This window comes from Cnephaeus nilssonii, assembly GCF_951640355.1.
Source record: "Cnephaeus nilssonii genome assembly, chromosome: 2".
Lineage (NCBI taxonomy): Eukaryota > Metazoa > Chordata > Mammalia > Chiroptera > Vespertilionidae > Cnephaeus > Cnephaeus nilssonii.
Window position 1 is genome coordinate 17,294,460 of NC_137073.1, and position 19,603 is coordinate 17,314,062.

The window sequence follows — 19,603 nt, forward strand, 5'->3', positions numbered from 1 at the left end:
GAAGGAAAAAACCCCCACTAACCCTAAAAGATATATGCACCCCCATGTTCATTGCAGCATGACTAGCCAAGATAGGAAAGCAACCTAAGTGTCTATTCATAGACAAGTAGATAAAGAAGATTGGTACATATATACAATGGAATATTATTCAGCAATAAAAAAGAATGAAATCTTGCCAATGGCAACAACATGGATAGAACTAGAGGGTATTATACCAAGTGAAATAAGTCAGACAGAAAAAGACAAATGTGATTTCACTTATACGTGGAATCTAAAAAAAAAGAGAGAGAGAGAAAAAAAACAATATAGAAACAGACCCATAGATATAGAGAACAAGCTGATGCTTGCCAAAGGGCAAGGGATGGGGGGGGGGGGGTGATGGAAAAAAATATTCAGAGGGAGGGACAGCTCTAGAAGATAGGGATTATTTCCATTTCCGAAGGTCAAAGGGGACATATCACTTGCGACTGTGAGATCCAGGCTTGGCCCAGCATGAGTTTTCAGAACCACCTGGAGATGGATTGGAAAGACTAGAGGACCTGGAGCCCGGGTGGCTGTCGTCTGGTGAAAGGGCTTCTGTGTGGCTTGGAACTACATTTCAGATCCAAGGTGGCCAGTCAGGCATGGGCTCCAGAATGGGCAGACAAGGCGGGGAAGAGACACAGCATCTGCCTCTTGTCCTGAAGCCCCCTTCTTCTCTGGCAGGGGACAAGCTGGATGCCGACTACATTGAGAGGTGCCTGGGCCATCTCACGCCCATGCAGGAGAGCTGCCTGATTCAGCTCCGGCACTGGCTGCAGGAGACACACAAAGGCAAGGCAAGTGCAGGGCGGGGCCTGCTGGAGCAGACACAAGTTCGGTATTAGCTGCGCAGCCTAGGCCCTGGGGAGGAAGGGCCAGGGAAACCAGTTTGTGTCATTGGTAATGCTGGGTACTTAGACTTTGCCTTCTTTTCATTACATATGGTTTCAGGTGTCTGTAATACATGCTCCCGTTATCACTGACTAGGCACTGCTCACTTTAAGGCCGGACAATCCTTTTTATTATTTTTTTTAATCATCACCCAAGGATATTTTCCATTGATATTTTAGAGAGAGTGGAAGTGAGAAGGATAGACAGAGAGCAATATCAATGTGAGAGAAACACATTGATTGGTTGCCTCCTGCATACCCCCGACCAGGGCCCTGGCTGGGGAGGAGCCTGCAACCAAGGTTTGTGCCCTTGACCGGAATCGAACCCGGGACCCTTCAGTCCACAGGCCGACGCTCTATCCACTGAGCCAAACCGGCCAGGGCAAGGCCAGACAATTCTTTATGGTGGGGGCTGTGCTGTGCACTGCAGGGTTTTGAGCAGCATCCTTGACCCCCACCCATTAGATGCCATGAGCTCTTCTCCCCACGTTGTCACAACCAAAAATGGCTCCAGACATCACCAAATGTCCCCTGTAGAGCACAGTCACCTCCAACTGACAGCCACTGCTGTTCACAAAACCAAGCACGCTATTCTTTTTAAAAGAGACTTACTGACTTGCGAGGGTTGATTTTTGACTGCATGCGGATTTTGCCTTGAGATTCTAAGCCCCATCACAAGAAGGTCCAATATGCATTTGGGTCCCGAGCATGGACTTGACCTTCAACTCTGTTGAGTTGGAACTTCCTGCTTAGTCATAAGTTGATGGCCCTTCCTCCCCACTTCCGGAGGCAGACAAGGGAGTTAGTACTGGGCTGTGATGTAACCTGTCGACCTCATATGTAAAATTGGGATAATGTTAGTATTCCCCTCCCATAGTGAGTTAAAGGGAATCCACGTAAAGTGCTTAGAGCCAAGTCTGGTTCAGAATGAGAACCCCCTAAAGGGTGCTTTTGGTTGGCAGTTGCCTTTCCCTTGATTGTTAATATTTGCCAGAGGGAAGGAAGGAAGGAGAGCTGGTGGGGTCTTAACTTGTCCCCTCAGCTATTAGTTAGTTAGACTCTTTGGGTTATATGTGGCAGGAATGCAGCTTGAACAAGGCAAAAAAAAAAAAAAAAGGGGGGGAGGGATGGGGGAGGTATTATCGGTTCATATAACACACTGTTAAGAGGAGTGTGTTTATTTTCTGGGACTGCTGAAACAAAATGCCCGTTTGGGTGGCTTACAACAACAGAAATGTATTCGCTCCCAGTTCTCAGCCACCCGTCTGAGATCAAGGTGAGAGCAGGTGGGTTCCTTCAGCAAGCTCTGAGGGGAGAACCTGTTCTCTGTCTCTCCTGGCTTCTGGGAGCTGCTAGCAACCCTTGGCTTGTGGATGTGTATGGTCCTTTCCCCAGCTAAATGTTTTCAGAGGAGACAGGAGATTCATTTCCCATAATCCTATCTACTGGGATAGGGAATACCATTCTCTGGGTTGCTCCTCCTTCTTCTCGCAGATTCCCAAAGATCAGCACATCCTTCGGTTCCTGCGGGCTCGTGACTTCCACCTGGACAAGGCCCGGGAGATGCTGTGCCAGTCCTTGAGCTGGCGAAAGCAGCACCAGGTGGACCTCCTCCTTCAGACCTGGCACCCGCCTGCCCTCCTGGAGGAGTTCTATGCGGGGGGCTGGCACTACCAGGACATAGGTGCGTTCCTTGACCTACGTGACATCAGTGCATCCTTGGTCACTGCTGAATGCACTGTGAATACCACTTTCCAGGCTTCTTATTTTTCCTTTGGACTCTTCTGGGCATCTGGAGATGACCACCCAGCCATGAAGGTGGCAGAGCTGGGCTTGAGGCAAATAGTGCCTTGGGGCTGCCATAGCAAATGACCTCAAACTGGGCGGCTTAAAACAACAGAAGTTTATTCTCTCCCAGTTCTGGAGGCAGAAGTCTGAAATGAAGGTGTCAGCAGGCCGTGACCCTCTGCAGGCTCTAGGGTAGAATCCTTCCTTATCTCTTAGAACTCTGGTGGCCCAGCCTCACTCTAGTCTCTGCGTCTGTCTTCACATGGCCTTCCTCTCTGTGTATCCTCTGTGTCCTCTCTTCTTTTTCAAAATATGTTTCTATTGATTTTGAGAGAGAGAGGAAGGGAGAGGGAGAGATAGAAACATCGATGAGAGAGGAACATCATCGATTGGCTGCCTCCTGCACACCCCTTACTGGGGATCAAGCCCGCAACCCGGGCATATGCCCTGACCAGGAATCGAACCAGCAACCCCTTGGTCCCTGGGTCAACACTCAAATCGCTGAGCCACACTGGCCAGGCCTCTCTTCTTCTTATAAAGACCCCCCGTCGTTGGATGTAAGGCCAACAATGATCCAGTGTGATCTCATCTTGAGACCCTACTTCCAAATAAGGCCCCATTCTGAAGTTATGGGTGGTCGTGAATTTTGGGGATATATTAATCAACCTACTATAAATTTCTTTGGATTTTTAAAATTAAACTGCCATTGAAGCTCGTGCCTAGCATGATTTTCAATGTCCTTTATATAAAAATTCATATACAGTTGTCCCTTGAACTTTGCGGGGATTATAGGCATTGACCCACTCTTGTGCAGTTGAAAATCCATGTATAATTTTTGACTCCCCAAAACTTAACTACAGTCGTCCTTTGGTATATGCAGGGGATTGGTTCCAGGACCCCTTGAGGATACCAAAATCCACAGATGCTCAAGTTCCTTATATAAAATGGTGTAGAACAATGCATTGATCTGCTGTTGGTGGAATCCCTGGATGTAAAACCCAGGAATATGGAGGGCTGACAGTATATTTATTGAAAAAAAATCCGCATATAAATCGAGCCAAACCCATGTTGTTTACGGGTCATCTGTATGTGGAATAGAGCAAATGCTCGGCTCTCCTGAAGAGCGGGTTGAGATGTTGTCCTTCAGTGAGCCGGTCCTCATTATTCACGTATTGCATTTATCGCCCCCAAATCAACACTCAGGACGCTTTCGTGGTCCTTCGCGGACACGTGCAGAGTGCCCGCCCCGCAGTCCCCGGCTGAGGTTGAACTGGGCGTCTTTCTGCCTTCCTGCTCCAGCGCTCACGCTGGACACAGCATCCTTTTTGCAGTCTACTTAGTGCCGCTTTTTTTTCATCTTTGTGCTTTTGGTTGTGATTTTGCTGTTTACAATGGCCTCCAAGCATAGTGCAGCAGTGCTGTCTCGTGTTTCCAAGGGCGCGATGGCTGTCACGTGCCTTACGGAGAGAATGTGTGAGTTAGATCAGACCTGCATACAGTGCTGCTGGCCGTGAGCTCAATGTTACCGAATCAACGAAGTATACTAAATAAGGTGACCTTAAATAGAAACACAGAAAACAAGGTTATAGGTATTGATCAGTTGGCAAAAATATTATGACTAGAGGCTGGCAGGAACCTAACTCTGTGTTTTTCCTGGAAGCAGTGGGTCTGTATTGGAGACTTCAGTGTTCAAGGTGATTATAGAACAACTAACGAGAATAACAAGTATCGACTGCTCTGGTCTCTAATTCCTTATTTTTCCTTTTTGCTTGGGCTGACAGAAAACTAGCAGCCAACTTTTATCTACTCTCTCCATGCTCCTTCATTACATGGCTCATCTCCTCTTTTTAAAAGTTTTTAAACTAACCTTTTATTTATTTTATTTATTTTTTAATATTTTATTGATATTTTACAGAGAGGAAGGGAGAAGGATAGAGAGTTAGAAACATTGATGAGAGAGAAACATCCATCAGCTGCCTCCTGCACACCCCCTACTGGGGATGTGCCCACAACAAGGTACATGCCCTTGACCGGAATCGAACCTGGGACCCTTGAGTCGGCAGGCTGACGCTCTATCCACTGAGCCAAAACTGGTTAGGGCTAAACTAATCTTTTAATTCTTGGACAGTTTGGGGTTTTCAGAATAGTAGCTAGGGTCATACACAGTGTTCCTGTATGCACCTCATTCAGTTTCCTTTACGGTGTAAACCCGTGCTTTTAGCGCATGCTCTGTTTCTTTCACCATAATCGGTATCAGCCCCTCGTAGGAATAGGCAAGCTATTAGTAAACGACGAAGCCACAGCCTGGCCCTCCTTCTCTGAGCAGGGTGAGGTCTCATCACGGCTTTGACCTGCCCTATTCCCATCATTCCCTACACTGCGTCCCCCCCTCTTTGCACAGACGGCCGCCCCCTGTACATCCTGCGCCTGGGCCACATGGACACCAAGGGCCTGATGAAGGCCGTGGGGGAGGAGGCGCTGCTGCAGCACGTGAGTCGGGGTCCCCATTCCCTGGAGCCCCCGGGGCTGCCTGCGGTGAGCAGCCAAGTGCAGGTTCGCCAGCGCCTTCTCTACCCTCCAGGTTCTCTCCGTCAACGAGGAAGGACAGAAGAGATGTGAAGGGAACACCAGGCAGTTTGGCCGTCCCATCAGGCAAGAACCCGCCAGGGACACATTCCCTGAGCAGTACAGACAGCCCAGGCTCACTCAGCATGGCCCTTCACAGAAGTGCCCTCGCTTGGTCCTCACAGTGACCCTGTGAGGCAGGGACCGCACCGTCCTGTCTTTTATCGAGGGAAACTGAGGCTCAGAGCAGGGATGCTCTCCCAAGGTTGCTAAGCGGGTAGTGGCAGAGCTCATGCCATGCATCCTCCTGGCCTTTGCCTTTGGGGGACCCCCCACAAGTGCCACCTTGAGTCTGTCTCCCAGGCATGCAGACTCGCAGCTGTCCTGGCACATCCTGTAACCCACCGTTCCCCTCTGGCTCCCCCAACTTCCATGCCTGAGCCCAGTTTCCCACACCAGTACTCACAGCGCCGTCGCCCCCGAAGGCACTGAACCTCTCCCCTTCTGTAAAGTGGGACCAGTATCACCAGTTTGAGGGCTTCTTTATGGATTGTCAAAAACAATAACTGTTGGGAGATGATGCAAACACGTGTCTAGAACTTACTGTGTAGCAGGTACTCTCCTCAGCACCTTGATTCCTGGCATCCTTATCCCAGCCCCAGGAAGGAGGAGCAGGCGGGACCTGCTACTGAAGCTTTTATCCCAAATCCTGACCTTTATGAAAATTACCGTCCTTTGCCATTTGGTGCTTTCCTAAGGGGACATCGCCTGGGGTGGGGTGGGGGATGGGTCACTCAGGGTCCTGGCCAGAGGCAGAGTTCCTCTGGGATGGCTCAGATGACAGGGTCGCAGGGTGTGACGGTGGCAGGGTGAAGGGAACGAAGCTGGGATGGAGAGGCTTCCAGGGACTAGTGCAGCGGTAAAATGGTCATTTCCCTAATGAATTAGTACTAATGAAATGGAGGCACAGAGAGGTTAGGTAACTTGGTCAAGGCCACACAGCAGGTGGCAAACCCAGGAGTACTTGAGCTTTATTTTGTTATCAGCATCTTTTCAACAATCCGTAGTAATAACTAGCTTTTACTGAGTGGGTGCTATGTGCCTGCCCTTTATATATACGTCTCATTTAGTCCGAACAACAGCTGCTCGAGCTGGAGACTGTTACTGTCATAGCCACTGTCCTGATGAGGAGGAAGTTGCCCAGGTCACACAGCTTTCAAGGGTGAAAGCCTCTGAGCCCACACTCTGAGCCTCTTTGCCACGTGGCCTCACCGTGGTGGCAGGATCCAGGAGTGTCCTGTGGGCCCCGCCCCTGCTGCTCCCAGCCCTGCCTCACTGGGTGCGTCCATCCCTGCCTGTCAGCCCCTGCTCCCTGCAGGGGGTGCTGGGGACCTTGAGAGGTGGCAGGGCAAGGTGGAGCGAGGGCTCGTGTCTTGCAGCTCCTGGACCTGCCTGGTGGACCTGGAAGGGCTCAACATGCGGCACCTGTGGCGGCCGGGGGTGAAGGCCCTCCTGCGGATGATTGAGGTGGTCGAAGACCACTACCCTGAGACGCTGGGCCGGCTGCTCATCGTGCGCGCCCCCCGCGTCTTCCCTGTGCTCTGGACGCTGGTAAGAGCAGGGGCCGGAGATGGGAGGGGTCCCTCTGTGAGCGGCCCTGCCTGCTTGTCCGGTGTCTTTTCTTCTAAGTCAGATACCATAAAGTTCACCACTGTGAAGTGCACAATGCGGTGATTTTTAGTGTGTTCACAGAGTTGTGCAACCATCACCGCTACCTAATTCTAGACCATTTTCATCTCCCCAAGAGGAAACCGTTAGCAGTCACTGCCCCCGTCCTCCCCCGGCTCCTGACAACCACGGACCTACTTTGTGTCTCTATGGGTTTACGTATTCGAGATATTTCATATAAATGGAATCAAACAGTATGAGGTTATTTGCGCCTGATTCCTCACTCAGCATAATGATTTCAGGCTCATCCACAGTGTAGCGTTTCTCAGGACTTCCTTTCTTTTTATGTTTGAAATATTCCACTGTACGGATGGAGCACATTTTGTGTAACCTTTGTCCTGCTTCGTGGACACCAGAGTCACACTCAGAATTGGACAGGCTTCCCGGGACCCCTGTGAGCAGGTTCCGAGGACCCTATGCTACAGGGATATTAAAACGTTTTGCCCACGACCCATAGTAAGAAATACACTTTATGTGGCAGCCCTGCACATGCATGCGTGTACACACACACACACACACACACACACACACACACACGCCAATCACAGCCACTGACAGGTTGTCACTTGCAGTTGAAAACCACTGTCCTGAGGCCCCTCCAAATCCTACAGACTCAGAGTTAGCATCTTACCCAGTGCCAGGGTGTGTGTATGTGTGTGTGTGTGTGTGTGTGTGTGTGTGTGTGTGTGTGTGTGTGTTCAGTGCCCACAAAAGCTTGAGAGGCACTGCTGTAAGTAGAGGTTTGATCAGGATAGAGATTCAAGAGTTTAAAGTTAAACGGACTCAATGTTTTACTAAGCACCTACTATGTGCCAGGCACGTCTCCAGGCCCTGAGGATTCTGAGTGCACAAGCCACTGTGTTTCCCCCTCAATATCATGGGGTGGGGAGAGTTAAATCAGATAACCCCACACAAGTAAATAATGCTTCATGGTTCCCTGTGACATGGGCCTGAGGACAGTCAGGGTTCTTGGGGAGACTAAGCCAGGTAGGGGTTGACGCAGGGGGATAATTTGGATTGGGGAACTGAGGAAGGTCCCGCTGAGAAGGCCACTTGTGCTGAGACCTGAGGAAGGAGCAGGAGTCCGGGAGGGCAGAGCAGAGGGAAGGGCATGCAGGTGACCTGCACAGCATGGGCAAGGGCCTGGAGGACAGATGCGCTTTAGAACTAAAAAACTGTCCTGGAGGCTGGAGCCAAAAGGAGCAAAGAGGCCGGCTGCCCCGAGGGGCTGGGGAGACAGAGGCTCAGGGACCAGTGCTGCTGGGTCCAGGTTGTGGCCACGATGGGACCTTGTACTGGGGCAGTAGGCAGCCCTGGAGGATTGTCAGCCAGAGAGGATGAGCAGACTTCTGGGGCAAAAACTTCCCTGGCTTCTGGGACGAAGTCAAAGCTGGGTTGGGGAGCAGGAGCTGTGGGAGGGACAGGCAGGACCTGCTACTAAAGCTTTTTATCCCCAAATGTCCTGATCTTTGTAAAAATTGCATTCCTTTTGCTGCTGGAGATTTCCTAAGAGGATGTATCGTGGGTGGGGGTGGGAGCCAGTCAGTTGGGGTCCTGGCTGGAAGGCAGATTTACCCGATGGCGCAAATGGAGGGGTGGGGTGACAGGACGGAGCTCCCTGCAGTGGTGTGAGTGAGATGGAGACGCCCCTAGGGACTAGCCACTGCAGCAAGCCCTGACCACCCAGGGACAAAGGGCGGGGAGAGCCTTGTCATCAGAGCCCCTGAGAGCTGGAACAGGGTGAGGGTGGGGGCTGCCAGAGGAGCTGTGGCTTCCAGGGGCACTGAGGTGGGGAGGGGTAGGAGAAGAAGAACCCCCCCCCCCATTTCCTGCTGCTTCCCCTTCCATTGGCCACACCAGATGGAGCAGGGGACTGCCTCCCAGGGTGGGGCCAAAGCAGAGTGACCACACAGGTGGGGTCCCAGTTCCCAATCGGTCTTTTGCCTGTAGCATTCCTTGCTGAATTGGCCTGTGCCCTGCAATGCTAAATGCCTCCTTCCTTCCTTCCTTCCTTCCTTCCTTCCTTCCTTCCTTCCTTCCTTCCTTCCTTCCTTCCTTCCCTCCTTCCCCACCTATTTACTGAACCAGATACCACACCAGCACTGAGGATGGCGTGAAAAACCTGACTGACATGCAGCTTAGAGTGCAGTTGAGATTCCAAATGGGATAAACAAAACATGGCCATCCATACAGTGGAATAGAGTTCGGCCATAAAAAGGAAGCACGGGTACTGCTTCCTTTTCATAATGCATGGATGTGCCACGAAAACATCATGCTTAAATGAAAGAAGCCAGACATAAAAGGCCTCATACTGTATCCATTTATACAAAATGTCCAGAACAGGCAAAACTGTAGAGACAGGAGCAGACTGGTGGTTTCCAGGGGCTGGGGGAGAGGGGACAGGGAGTGACTGCTAATGGGGGTGGTGTGGCCTTTTGCGGGGATGAAAACGTCTTGGAATTAGATAGAGGTGACAGGTGCATGGCATTCTGAATGAACTAAAAGCCACTGAATCGTTCCCTTTAATGTGCTTAATTCTGTGGTGCGCAACTTACATCTCAATAAAAAACAACTCTTCATCTTGCTCCATCTCCCCCATTTCAGATCAGCCCCTTCATCAATGAGAACACCAGGCAGAAGTTCCTCATCTACAGCGGCAGCAATTACCCCGGAGGCCTTGTCGACTACCTGGATAGAGACGTGATCCCCGACTTCCTTGGCGGGGAGTGCCTGGTGAGGCTGCCCAGGCCGGGACTGGAGGAGGGGCAGTGTGTGACTTCGAGGACCTGGGAGGGCCGGGGCAGGGCTTGTTCTAGAAGCTTCCCCAAAGAGAGGCAACTCCTCCCTGAAGGAGGGCAGCCTTCCCTTGCTTCTTTGGAACACAGTGAGTGAGAGTTTCCAGAAGTCCAGAGACCAGGCCAGGCAAAGGCTTACCCACCCTGCATTCCCCATCCAAGTCTAGGTTGCTAGGACACAGTCAGAATGACCTTTTGCTATAGGGGGATGTGACTCAAATGGCCCAGAGGCCTGGACCCCGGAGCCAGTGTACCCAAAGGAATTTATCCCCAACTCACAACCACAGGGGTGAGGTACTAGGCATGGTGACCCTGCTCACAGCTAGCTGCCTTATCTCATCTGGCTGCGGGAGGGCAGCCCCCTCTCCCTTCTCTAACAGAAATACCAAGCAGCACATTTGCATGGTTTGGGGATAAAGAGAAGATTTCCTAGGAATTTGGCCAAACTTGCCTGTTTTCTCCACTTGTCCTGATATGTCTGCATGACTGATATTAAGCGAACGGGCCTGCAAGACCAGCATAGTGGGAAGCAGATCACAGCTGGGAGCCTGATAGGGGCTTGTGCCCCGGCTCAGCCACTTTCCGCTGCCTTACTTCTCCGAGCCTCTGTTTTCCTCCTCTGTGAAATGGGGAGAATAATAGTTCCTACTGCTTTGTTGTGGGTCAGGTGGTTAAATGGGGTCAAGGAAGCCCAGTGCCCAGCTCACCAAGAGATTCCTGTTATTAGTGTGGTTTCAGGGGTCACAGAGCCTGACTGGGCCCTAACCTACCACCTTTGTCTTTGTACCCCAGTGTAATGTCCCCGAAGGAGGGCTGGTCCCCAAGTCCCTCTATCTGATGGAAGAGGACCAGGAGCATGCAGAACAGCTGCACGAGTGGAGGGAGACCTACCAGCCGGCCTGTGTGCTCCGCGGGGCTCCCCATGAGGTGCTGGGGCCCTGGCCCGGGAGGACCCACTGGGCTGGGGTGTCATTAGAGGTCAGAGTCTCCCAGAGAAGAAGGTTCTCATGCTAGCGATTTGCTGAAGGCAAGCTCTTAGGAGAAACCTGTAAGGAGAGGTGGGGGCTTGATGGATGTGGGCAAGAATTGAAGGTAAGAGCCTGTTTCAGCCACAGTCTATCCCAGCCTCACCTGTGGGGAGGGCTGGACGTGCAGGGCCCTGCAGAGTGGCCCTGCCAGTAAGCTCTAACCACCTGAACCCTCTTGCCTGTCAGTCAGTGGCTGTGGCTCAGCCCCCAAGGCAGGGTGGACCTCCCAGGCATTTCAGATAGAGGGGGATCCATTCTCAGACCTCGCCTGTCCCCATGCAGGTCGCGGTGGAGATTCTGGAGGGGGAATCAGTCATCACCTGGGACTTTGACATCCTACGAGGGGATGTGGTGTTCAGCCTGTGCTACACTAAGCAGGCACCCAAGTCGGGCCCCCAGGAGCCTGGGGCCAGGGCCAGCGGGCAGCTGATGGACAAAGCGGGGACCCTGGGTGCAGATTACAGCCCTGTGGAGGGCCCCCTCATCTGCCGGGAAGGGGAGAGCATTCAGGTTCGAATTCCTGGGTTCATTATTCATTCATCACGCAGGACTGAGTGTTCACTGTGTGTCAGGGTTCGGGGGCACAGCCGTGGACAAACAGGACCCGGTCCTCGGCCTCAGGGACCCTGTGGGACAGTGGGGGAGAAAGACAGGTCCTGGCAGATCCAGGACCCAGACCTCAGTCCAGCCCAGAATCCCCTGGGACTCGTGCCAAAGATATAGGTCTCCAGGCTCCAAGCCCGGCAGGGTGACTCAGAATGTGTGGGTTGGGGTTTGCGATCTGCACTCCTCGTCCTCTCCTGGTGATCGCTAACTCATAGTCAAGTTCCAGAACCAGCACAGCACAGAAGCTGGAGGTTTGCGAACAGAACGCGGACCTGGCACCGAACATGAGCCACCCTGCGGACCTCACGTCCTCCATGAGGCCAGTGCTTGCAGGTCAAACATCACAGGCCCCCAAACACACACTCACCCACACACACATACATGCACTCACTCACACACACACACACACACACACACACACACGCACTCACCCATGCTCACACATGCACTCACACATACATGCACACACACATACACACAAGCACCTGCGAGCAATGCAGAACTTCCTGAAGGTTCCATGGGGAGTCTACCACACCAGCCACCCCCAGGCTCCCACCGAACATCCATGCCCTTCCCTGAAGAAGTTGCTCTTCTCATAACAGTGAACGCCCCTCTTTCTTGATCTCTCTTGGTTCTCAATGAGCTCTCACCACCTGTGCGGCTCCCTCCCAAGTCCCTCGCCAGAACTCAGTGTGCAAAGCCCACTCAACAGAACAAAAGCCCAACAAAATCCAGGCAGTTAACCAGGCTACACCTCTGCTGTCCTGCAGCCCCACTCCCAGTCCTGGGCCCCCTGCCCCAGATTCAGAGGAGATTCTCAGGTGCCAGGGGCCTGGGGGTGACAGTGCAGGGGGACATGATGGCTTGGCAAGCGCTTAGAGGAAGGACGGCTGGTGGGCAGGTTGAGAAGGGGGCTCTGTCCCCAGGAGGACCAGAGCCTCAGGCGCGGCTGCTGTTTCAGGGCTCCCACGTGACCCGGTGGCCCGGCATCTATCTGCTCCAGTGGCAAGTGCATGCCCCCCCTGGCAATGTGGTGGAGGACATCCTGACGGCCCTGCACAGCCCTGGCCCCAGGTGCAAACTCCTCTACTACTATGAGGTGCTGGCGTCTGAGGACTTCAGGTAGGAGGGGCTGGGATTCAGCTCCTGGGCTGGAAGGGCCCCCAACTCCCCTCTAGGCCAGGCCCGGGGCATTGCATTCACCTCCCCTGATGGCCTCTCAGCTTCTCCAGGGTGGGGCACTGGTACCGTTAAACATTCCCAGTGGTCCAGCACCTTAGTGTGAGAAATTGGACACTATGTCTAAACTGCCTCAGCTGCGGAACCTTCCCTCAAACGAAACCCTGGAGAGAAGCCCAACATACCAGATTGACTAGTGGGGAGAGCCTGAGGTCCTGCTATTTGGACCTCCCCTCACATCTAGAATCTCATAAAACAGGGTTTGGACTGTTCTAGAACAGTCTACAATAGTGCCTCACAGACAACTCTTACCAAGTGATGCCTCAAAGAGACAGGGAAATATAATGGTTAAGACCTCTAGCACTTCCTGGTTGCTGTGTGACCTTGGGGGAGTCACTTCACCTCTCTCAGCCTCAAACTGGAACCCCAGCGTTGTGGGTTGTCATGAGATGACATGGTGGAGGAAGCCTGCCCTTTCCCTGCGCATTCAGTAAGCGCTCAATAACAGAACAAAAGCAGAGGGTGAGGAGGTGGAGCAGGTGGCTTCTTTAGGCCTTGCATTATCTTTTAAAAATGCATGTGATTTTGCATTCTGCTTCATGAAGTGCCTGTAAGTTTCTGTCTAAAAATAATGCATTAGAGGCGGAACTCGCCACCTCCTATGAACACATTGGAAAATCACCTACATTTAGAACAAATCCTCCCGAGAGACAACTGAGGGCTGATTGAACAGCTTCTGTGCAACAAAAGAGAGGAAGAGAGACCCATAGAGGTTGGGGAACCACAGGAGCTCTCTGAGATCTGAGGGAACTCTTTCGGATTGGAGGTGCTGGTGAGCGCCATTGTTTACATCCCCCCTCCACTAGATGGCACCCGGGGAGCTCTCTCCAGGAGTTCTAGCCCACCTGCAAGGCAAGGGCACGCCTTTCCCGCCACCCTGCTCTGGAGCCCCTCAGTGGGACCAACAGGGTGCTGTGGCACATGTGCATAACCAGATCCACATGGCACTGCCACACACACACACCCCAGGCCCCCCCTCCTGAGCCAAAGGGGCTCAGAAATGTAGACACAGGCATTTGGGGGCTGCTGCCTCTACGAGGGTAGGTGGGGAAGGAGAAGTGGGCTGGACACTGCTCACTAGCCTGTCAGGTCAACACGGGGAATCAGGATGCCCTGCCCTTCATTAGCCTCATGAGAGAACCAGTTCAAGGGCTATTTCCTGGCCACCCTCAGTGGGCAGGTGCCAGGTTGGGCCCTGAGGGGTGGGGGACAGATAGAGTCTGCTGTCATGGAGCAGGAGACCACATCATCACAACTGTGTGTAATTATGAGGAGCGATGGGTGCCACGAAGGTATTCCAACCTGGGGTCCTTATCCGAGGTCACACAGCCAAGAGGTGCTTGAGGTCCCAAGCACAGAGCAAGGGGCCTGGCACAGCGTGGGCAGGATGGGGGGGAGGTGTCCGGGAAGTGACATTGGAGATGAGATCCAGGTGATGTGCCCACAGATCACCTGTGGGTCTTGTCAAAATGCAGCCCAAGAGTGTATGCTCGAACAAGCTCCAGAAAACGGTGGTGCTGCTGGTCCCTGGACCACACTTTGAGTAGCCAGGTCCTAACACTGCATTGTCCAACCAAATAGCTACTAGCCACAGGTAGCACTTTATTTGGCTATTAGAATGCAATGAAATTAAAAACTCAGGCCCAGCCAGTGTGCCTCAGTGATTGAGCACTGACCCATGCACCAAGAGGTCGCTGGTTCAATTCCCAGTCAGGGCACATGCCAGGGCTGCAGGTTCGAACCCCAGTAGGGGGCGTGCCTGAGGCAGCTGATGATGTTTTTAATCTCTCTAAAATCAGTAGAAACATATATATTTATTATTTTAATATAATAATTTTAATATTTTAATACACATTTTTTATTGATTTCAGAGAGGAAGGGAGAGGGAGAGAGAGATAGAAACAATGATGAGAGAGAATCATTGATCGGCTGCCTCTTGCATGCCCCCTACTAGGGATCGAGCCCGCAACCCGGGATCCTTCAGTCCGCAGGTCGATGCTCTATCCACTGAACCAAACCGGCCAAGGCAATAAAAACATATTTTTTAAAAATCAGTTCCTCAGTGCCCAGTATCCCCACGCGGCCAATGGTGGCTGTGATGTCCACCATCACAGAAAGTTCTGGACGGTTCGACTCTGCTCTGAAGTTTGGAGTGGGAGTTAACTAGACAAAGTGAGCAGGAGAGAAAGGCTTTTGGCAGGAGGCACAGACTTGCAAATTTCCCAAGTCAGGGGAGGCGGGTATCAGAGGAGATGAAAGGAGGTGGGGGGTGAGGCTGGAGATGGGCTGGGTACTCAGGCTGTGGGACGCCCTCTGGGCTATGCTAGGTCCCCTGTTCAGGGAAACTCCTGAATGGTTTGTGGCAGGTTGTGCTCTGCTGGGGGCACGGGTGGAGCTTCATTGCTCATCTTGGCCTCACTGGCTTTCCCTCTGCACGCTCCCTCTGCACCTGTGGGAAGAGGCCTGGAGCCTCATTTGCAGCATCACCAGCTTTTCCTCGGCTGTGAGCTCCAGGGCTGTGTCTCCACCAGGCGGTAATACTTATGCTGCGCCTTTCCTCCCCAGGGGCTCCATGTCCAGCCTGGAATCCTGCACCAGCCGCTTCTCCCAGCTCAGCGCCGCCACCTCCTCCTCCTCCTCCAGCCAGTCCCACAGCAGCTCCCTGGTCTCCAGATAGCCAGGACTGAGCCCTGCGGGGCAGCCCACTCGCCTCAAGTGTCTGCCACCAGAAGCCAGCTTGCCGCGCGACCTGGGACCATGTGGTCTTCAGCCCGGGTCTGGACGCTGCCAAAGTTGGGATGTCGAGCTGACAGCAATGATTCAGCCTGTGGCCTGAGTGTGGTGGGAGCCTCTAAGTCAGAACCATCTCCTTTGCGCTTTGTGTAACAACAAGCCAAGGAGTGGGAGGGGGGCCACCTTCAAGTCTGCCTGTTCTGGCGGCTCAGGGATGTCATGAGGCTCAGCCCGCCCTTTACTTCTGCCTCTGCTTGCCCTGGGATGGCCTCCTTCTTAGGTGCCTTCCCCATGGCCACGAGGCTCCCTCCCTCTTTCCTCCCAGCTCAGCTCCAGAAGAGAACTTCCTTCTCCCAAAGTTCCTCTAATCAGCCTGCCCGGGGCTATGCTGGTCCCTGAACCAATCACAGTTACCAGGGAAATGGAGAACACTGATTGTCCACTCTGGACTAATCACCGTGTGGGGAGGGGGTACAGTGATTGGCCAGCTGGACCACATGTTTGTCCCTGGAGTCGACCACCTGGCCTAAAAAGCACAAGGGGCCTCTAAGACTATTTGGGTCCCCCAAGAAGAAGGGGGAAAGAATACTGGGCAGGCAGAAATGATGGATGTTCATCAGAGCATCTGATTCCATTGCGATGCCCTATGTCCCAAGACAGGTGCAGAGAGCAGTTATTTGAGTTACAGGCTTTGCTTTCTGTGGGGAGCAGCCCACCCTGGACTTGAAATCCATTTTCCTAGCGCTTGGCTTGGAGGCCCTCCCCCTGACCAGCCCTAACTCGAAGAGGATGGGAAGGTGCAGGGTTTCTGCTAAGTTTCAGGCTGTTGATTTCTCTCCTGGGAGCTCTTTAATTGGGACTCTTTTGGTTATAAGTTATGGAGACCCACATAAGAGGGTAACCACTCATGGGCACATGTAGCGGGCCCATCCAGGAGGGCTTACTTCACGTATGGTTGGATCCAGGTTCTCAGCCTGGCACCAGGACCCCCTGTGGGATGGAGGCTGTGACTGTTGTGTCTGCCCTGGGTCAGATCTGACTCCTGGGACCAGCTCCAATACTGACAAACTCCCCGAGTTCCCGCATGGGAGAGTTTTGTATATCCTTGGGGCCTGAGGCCATTTCTCTTTTCCTTTCCTGGGCCTCCAAAAAGACACAGGTCAGAGGTTACCAAGTGGCAGTCTGCAGTCTGATCTGGCCTGCCTTTAGTGTTTTTGGCTTTTGCCTACAGAGTGATTTAAAATTAGGGCATTTCACCCAGAAATCAGAATTTCTGGCTTCCCTTAGGCATTTGGGAGTGTTGGCAAAACAGGCCCACTATTGACACATAAAGGCAACAAACACAGCTGTTACCCTGGCTGGGCCACACCAATCCCCACCACCCCTAGCCCACGTCACTCACTTGTCTTGCCTGCCTGGGAGAGGCCTCACTGACATGGCTTGGCAGGGAGCCGGGCTCCAGTCTGGGGCCCAGAGGCCCAGCGTTACTTTTATCTGGTAACCTTGCTTACAGTGGGGGTGGTCTCTGGCCAACACCCAGGGTCACTGGGCCTTGCCCAAGGGGTGGATTTATAACCGCGGGGATGGTCGTCTCCCTGCAGACTTGGCATGATGGGGCAAGAAGGGCAAGCTTACTTCCGCCACCGCCTCAACCTCAACCCCAAACCTGGAGCCAAGGGGAGGAGACATCCTTCGTGCTACACGAAGGGGCCTCGTCCACCTCTGTAGTTTTCCGTTTGCTTCTCAGGGATAGGAACAAAATCCAAAACTGCATCCTACATCAAGGCGTGTGTGCCCATGTGTGAGGGAGAGAGGCAGGGAAGGAGACTGGAGACATTCTCAAAGCGAATCGCTGCCATGTGACCAGGCACTTATGGCTGAGAGCAATTTGCAAACTGTCTTACTATCTTTAGATGAATTTCGAGCTTGCCCCTGAAGTCTACGTGTTATCCAGGAAGCATTTTGGGGTAAGCTGCCCTAGCACTCCCTGCACACTTATAGGGTAAGTCTAGCACCCACTGAAGGAGGGAGAGGCCTTTCCTTGGCGTGGGGTTAGAAATGGATTTTGATAACTGGAACCTGGATCTGCTGATTCCAGAGACGAGCGTCTGCCATCACAGTCCAGCTTTTATAGGAGGAGCGAGGGGCCTCAGATCTACTCAGTTCTCCCCTTCAGAGCTACCCCCTCTCCCCCTCTCTGCTTCACCCAGGCCTCTTGGCTCTGCATCTCTTTGCAAACCAGCCTCGTCCTCTCCTCTGTCTGGTGGGAAGTGGCTGCCAGCATCCCCTAGCCCAGTGGTCAGCAAACTGCGGCTTGCGAGCCACATGCGGCTTGCGAGCCGCGGTTTGCCGCTCTGTTGACTAATGAGTTTGCCGACCACTGCCCTAGCCTACAACCACAGGGCTCACCGTCTCTAAGGCCAGGAGGGACACTTATCATTTCAATGCCACAGAGGGCTCAGATTGGCCCTGCACGAGTTGCATGCTCACTCCTGTGGATGTACTGGCCAAGGGGGTGGGAAATCTGTGATTGACAGTCTCACAAAAGCAATAGTGGCATGGGGGAGGACCAGTCACCCAAGGACAAAGGGAGCTGAGCCAGAGAAGCAACAGATGGCCATAGTGGTGTTAGCTACGGTTCTGTGCTGAAGGTCTCTGGGGCCCACGTTGGAACATCATCCATCAATACGCCATCTTTTTACCTTGAGAGGCTTAGAATTAAAAATCCCCAAGAAGGGCTGCCAAGCTCTTGGCCTCTAAATTTCCCCGGCCCCCAGGGCTGGAAGCTCCTTGGCTTGGCTTTTTTCTCCAGCTAGTTCATTAACCTGTTGTGACCAGGACAGAAACAACTCCCTTGCAACAAACAAGACCTGCCCAGGCCCTGGGTTTAGGAGCCTGGGTCTTACAATTTAGACAGGGTGGGGTTCAGACCTAGCTGTGTAACCTCCAGCAGGTGACTTAACCTCTCTGTGCCTCAGTTCCTTCATCTGTGGAACGGGGACAGCAGCGCCTACCTCATTCATTGGGTCGTTGTGAAGTCCACAGCCCAGCACCCAGCTCACAGAAAAGTCAGCCGTTATTCTGGTTATTTAATGCTTCTCATCCAAAGACGGCAGACTCCTTCCTGAGGATGCCTGCCACTGCTTTTCACGGACAGAAGGCTCAGCACCGGGTGCATCCGGAGAAAAGTAGGTGTCGGGCTATTATTTCCCTTCATCTTTCCCTTTCAGAAACTGCTTGTGTGTTGGGGGCAAATCCACTCACCTAGAACAGCACCTTTTGGAATGGTGTCTCCCTCAACCAGCTAGAGACTGTTCTCTCCACAGGTTGACATAAGGGGCGTGTGGGACTCCCTGGGATTTCTCCCCCTGTAATAAGAATGCTCAATGAGAATACTGTAATTCTTTCCCCCACAGTCTGTTTCAGCCAGTAAAACCTGGGGTTTCTTGTGGGCCTGATATTTGCTCCAACCAGAAGCATTAAATGTTTTAGATTTGGACATACCTCTGCTGTCTACTTCCTAAAACCCTGGATGTTTCCCTGGGCTTGCTCAAGAATCACCCAGCTGTTGTTCCTAAGACTCTAGAGCAGTGGTTCTCAACCTTTCTAATGCCGCGACCCTTAAATACAGTTCCTCATGTTGTGGTGACCCCCAACCATAAAATTATTTTCGTTGCTACTTCCTAACTGTAATTTTGCTACTGTTATGAATCGTAATGTAAATATCTGTGTTTTCCGATGGTCTTAGGCGACCCTGCTAGCGGTTCTCAACCTGTGTGTCATGACCCACAGGTTGAGAACCGCTGCTGTAGAGCCTAAGACCATCGGAAAACACAGATATTTACATGACGATTTACATTACTACTGCAGAGCCTCAGTCTTGATGTCAGGAGGGGGATGGGCCCTTCCAGGGCAACACCTGTCCTTCCCAGGAGCTCGCTTGGGATCAGCAGGGTGCTGGCAGCCACACCATGGGATTCTGAAAAGGCTCCTTGCTTTAAAGCAGGAAGCCAAGGACTGTCACTTGGGGAGCAGAGGAGGTGGGGTTCCTTTGTGTGACAGCGTGAGGGCCACCTGTCTCCACCAGCTTGTTACCCAGCCCTGCCCAACACGTCTAACCGAGGGAGGAGGACTGCCCCTGCCTGCCCTGGTGCAGTGCATTCCCTCATTCCCTGTGGCCTGTCCATGGGTTTGGCTGGAACTGTGTGTG

At 52.7% G+C, this 19,603-nt stretch overlaps 1 protein-coding gene across 1 annotated transcript in view; it reads left to right on the plus strand.

The window, feature by feature from the left end:
* Positions 1-17,668, plus strand: part of SEC14L5 (SEC14 like lipid binding 5) — a 42,183-nt gene extending 24,515 nt beyond the window's left edge. Inside the window, exons 7-16 of the mRNA XM_079783224.1 lie at positions 706-818; positions 2,406-2,595; positions 5,101-5,189; positions 5,281-5,351; positions 6,704-6,875; positions 9,597-9,725; positions 10,580-10,714; positions 11,098-11,325; positions 12,383-12,543; positions 15,226-17,668. Of these exons, the coding sequence (XP_079639350.1) occupies positions 706-818; positions 2,406-2,595; positions 5,101-5,189; positions 5,281-5,351; positions 6,704-6,875; positions 9,597-9,725; positions 10,580-10,714; positions 11,098-11,325; positions 12,383-12,543; positions 15,226-15,337 (1,400 nt within the window). The 3' untranslated portion in view covers positions 15,338-17,668. The remainder of the gene's footprint in view (positions 1-705; positions 819-2,405; positions 2,596-5,100; positions 5,190-5,280; positions 5,352-6,703; positions 6,876-9,596; positions 9,726-10,579; positions 10,715-11,097; positions 11,326-12,382; positions 12,544-15,225) is intronic.
* Positions 17,669-19,603: the final 1,935 nt, after the last annotated feature.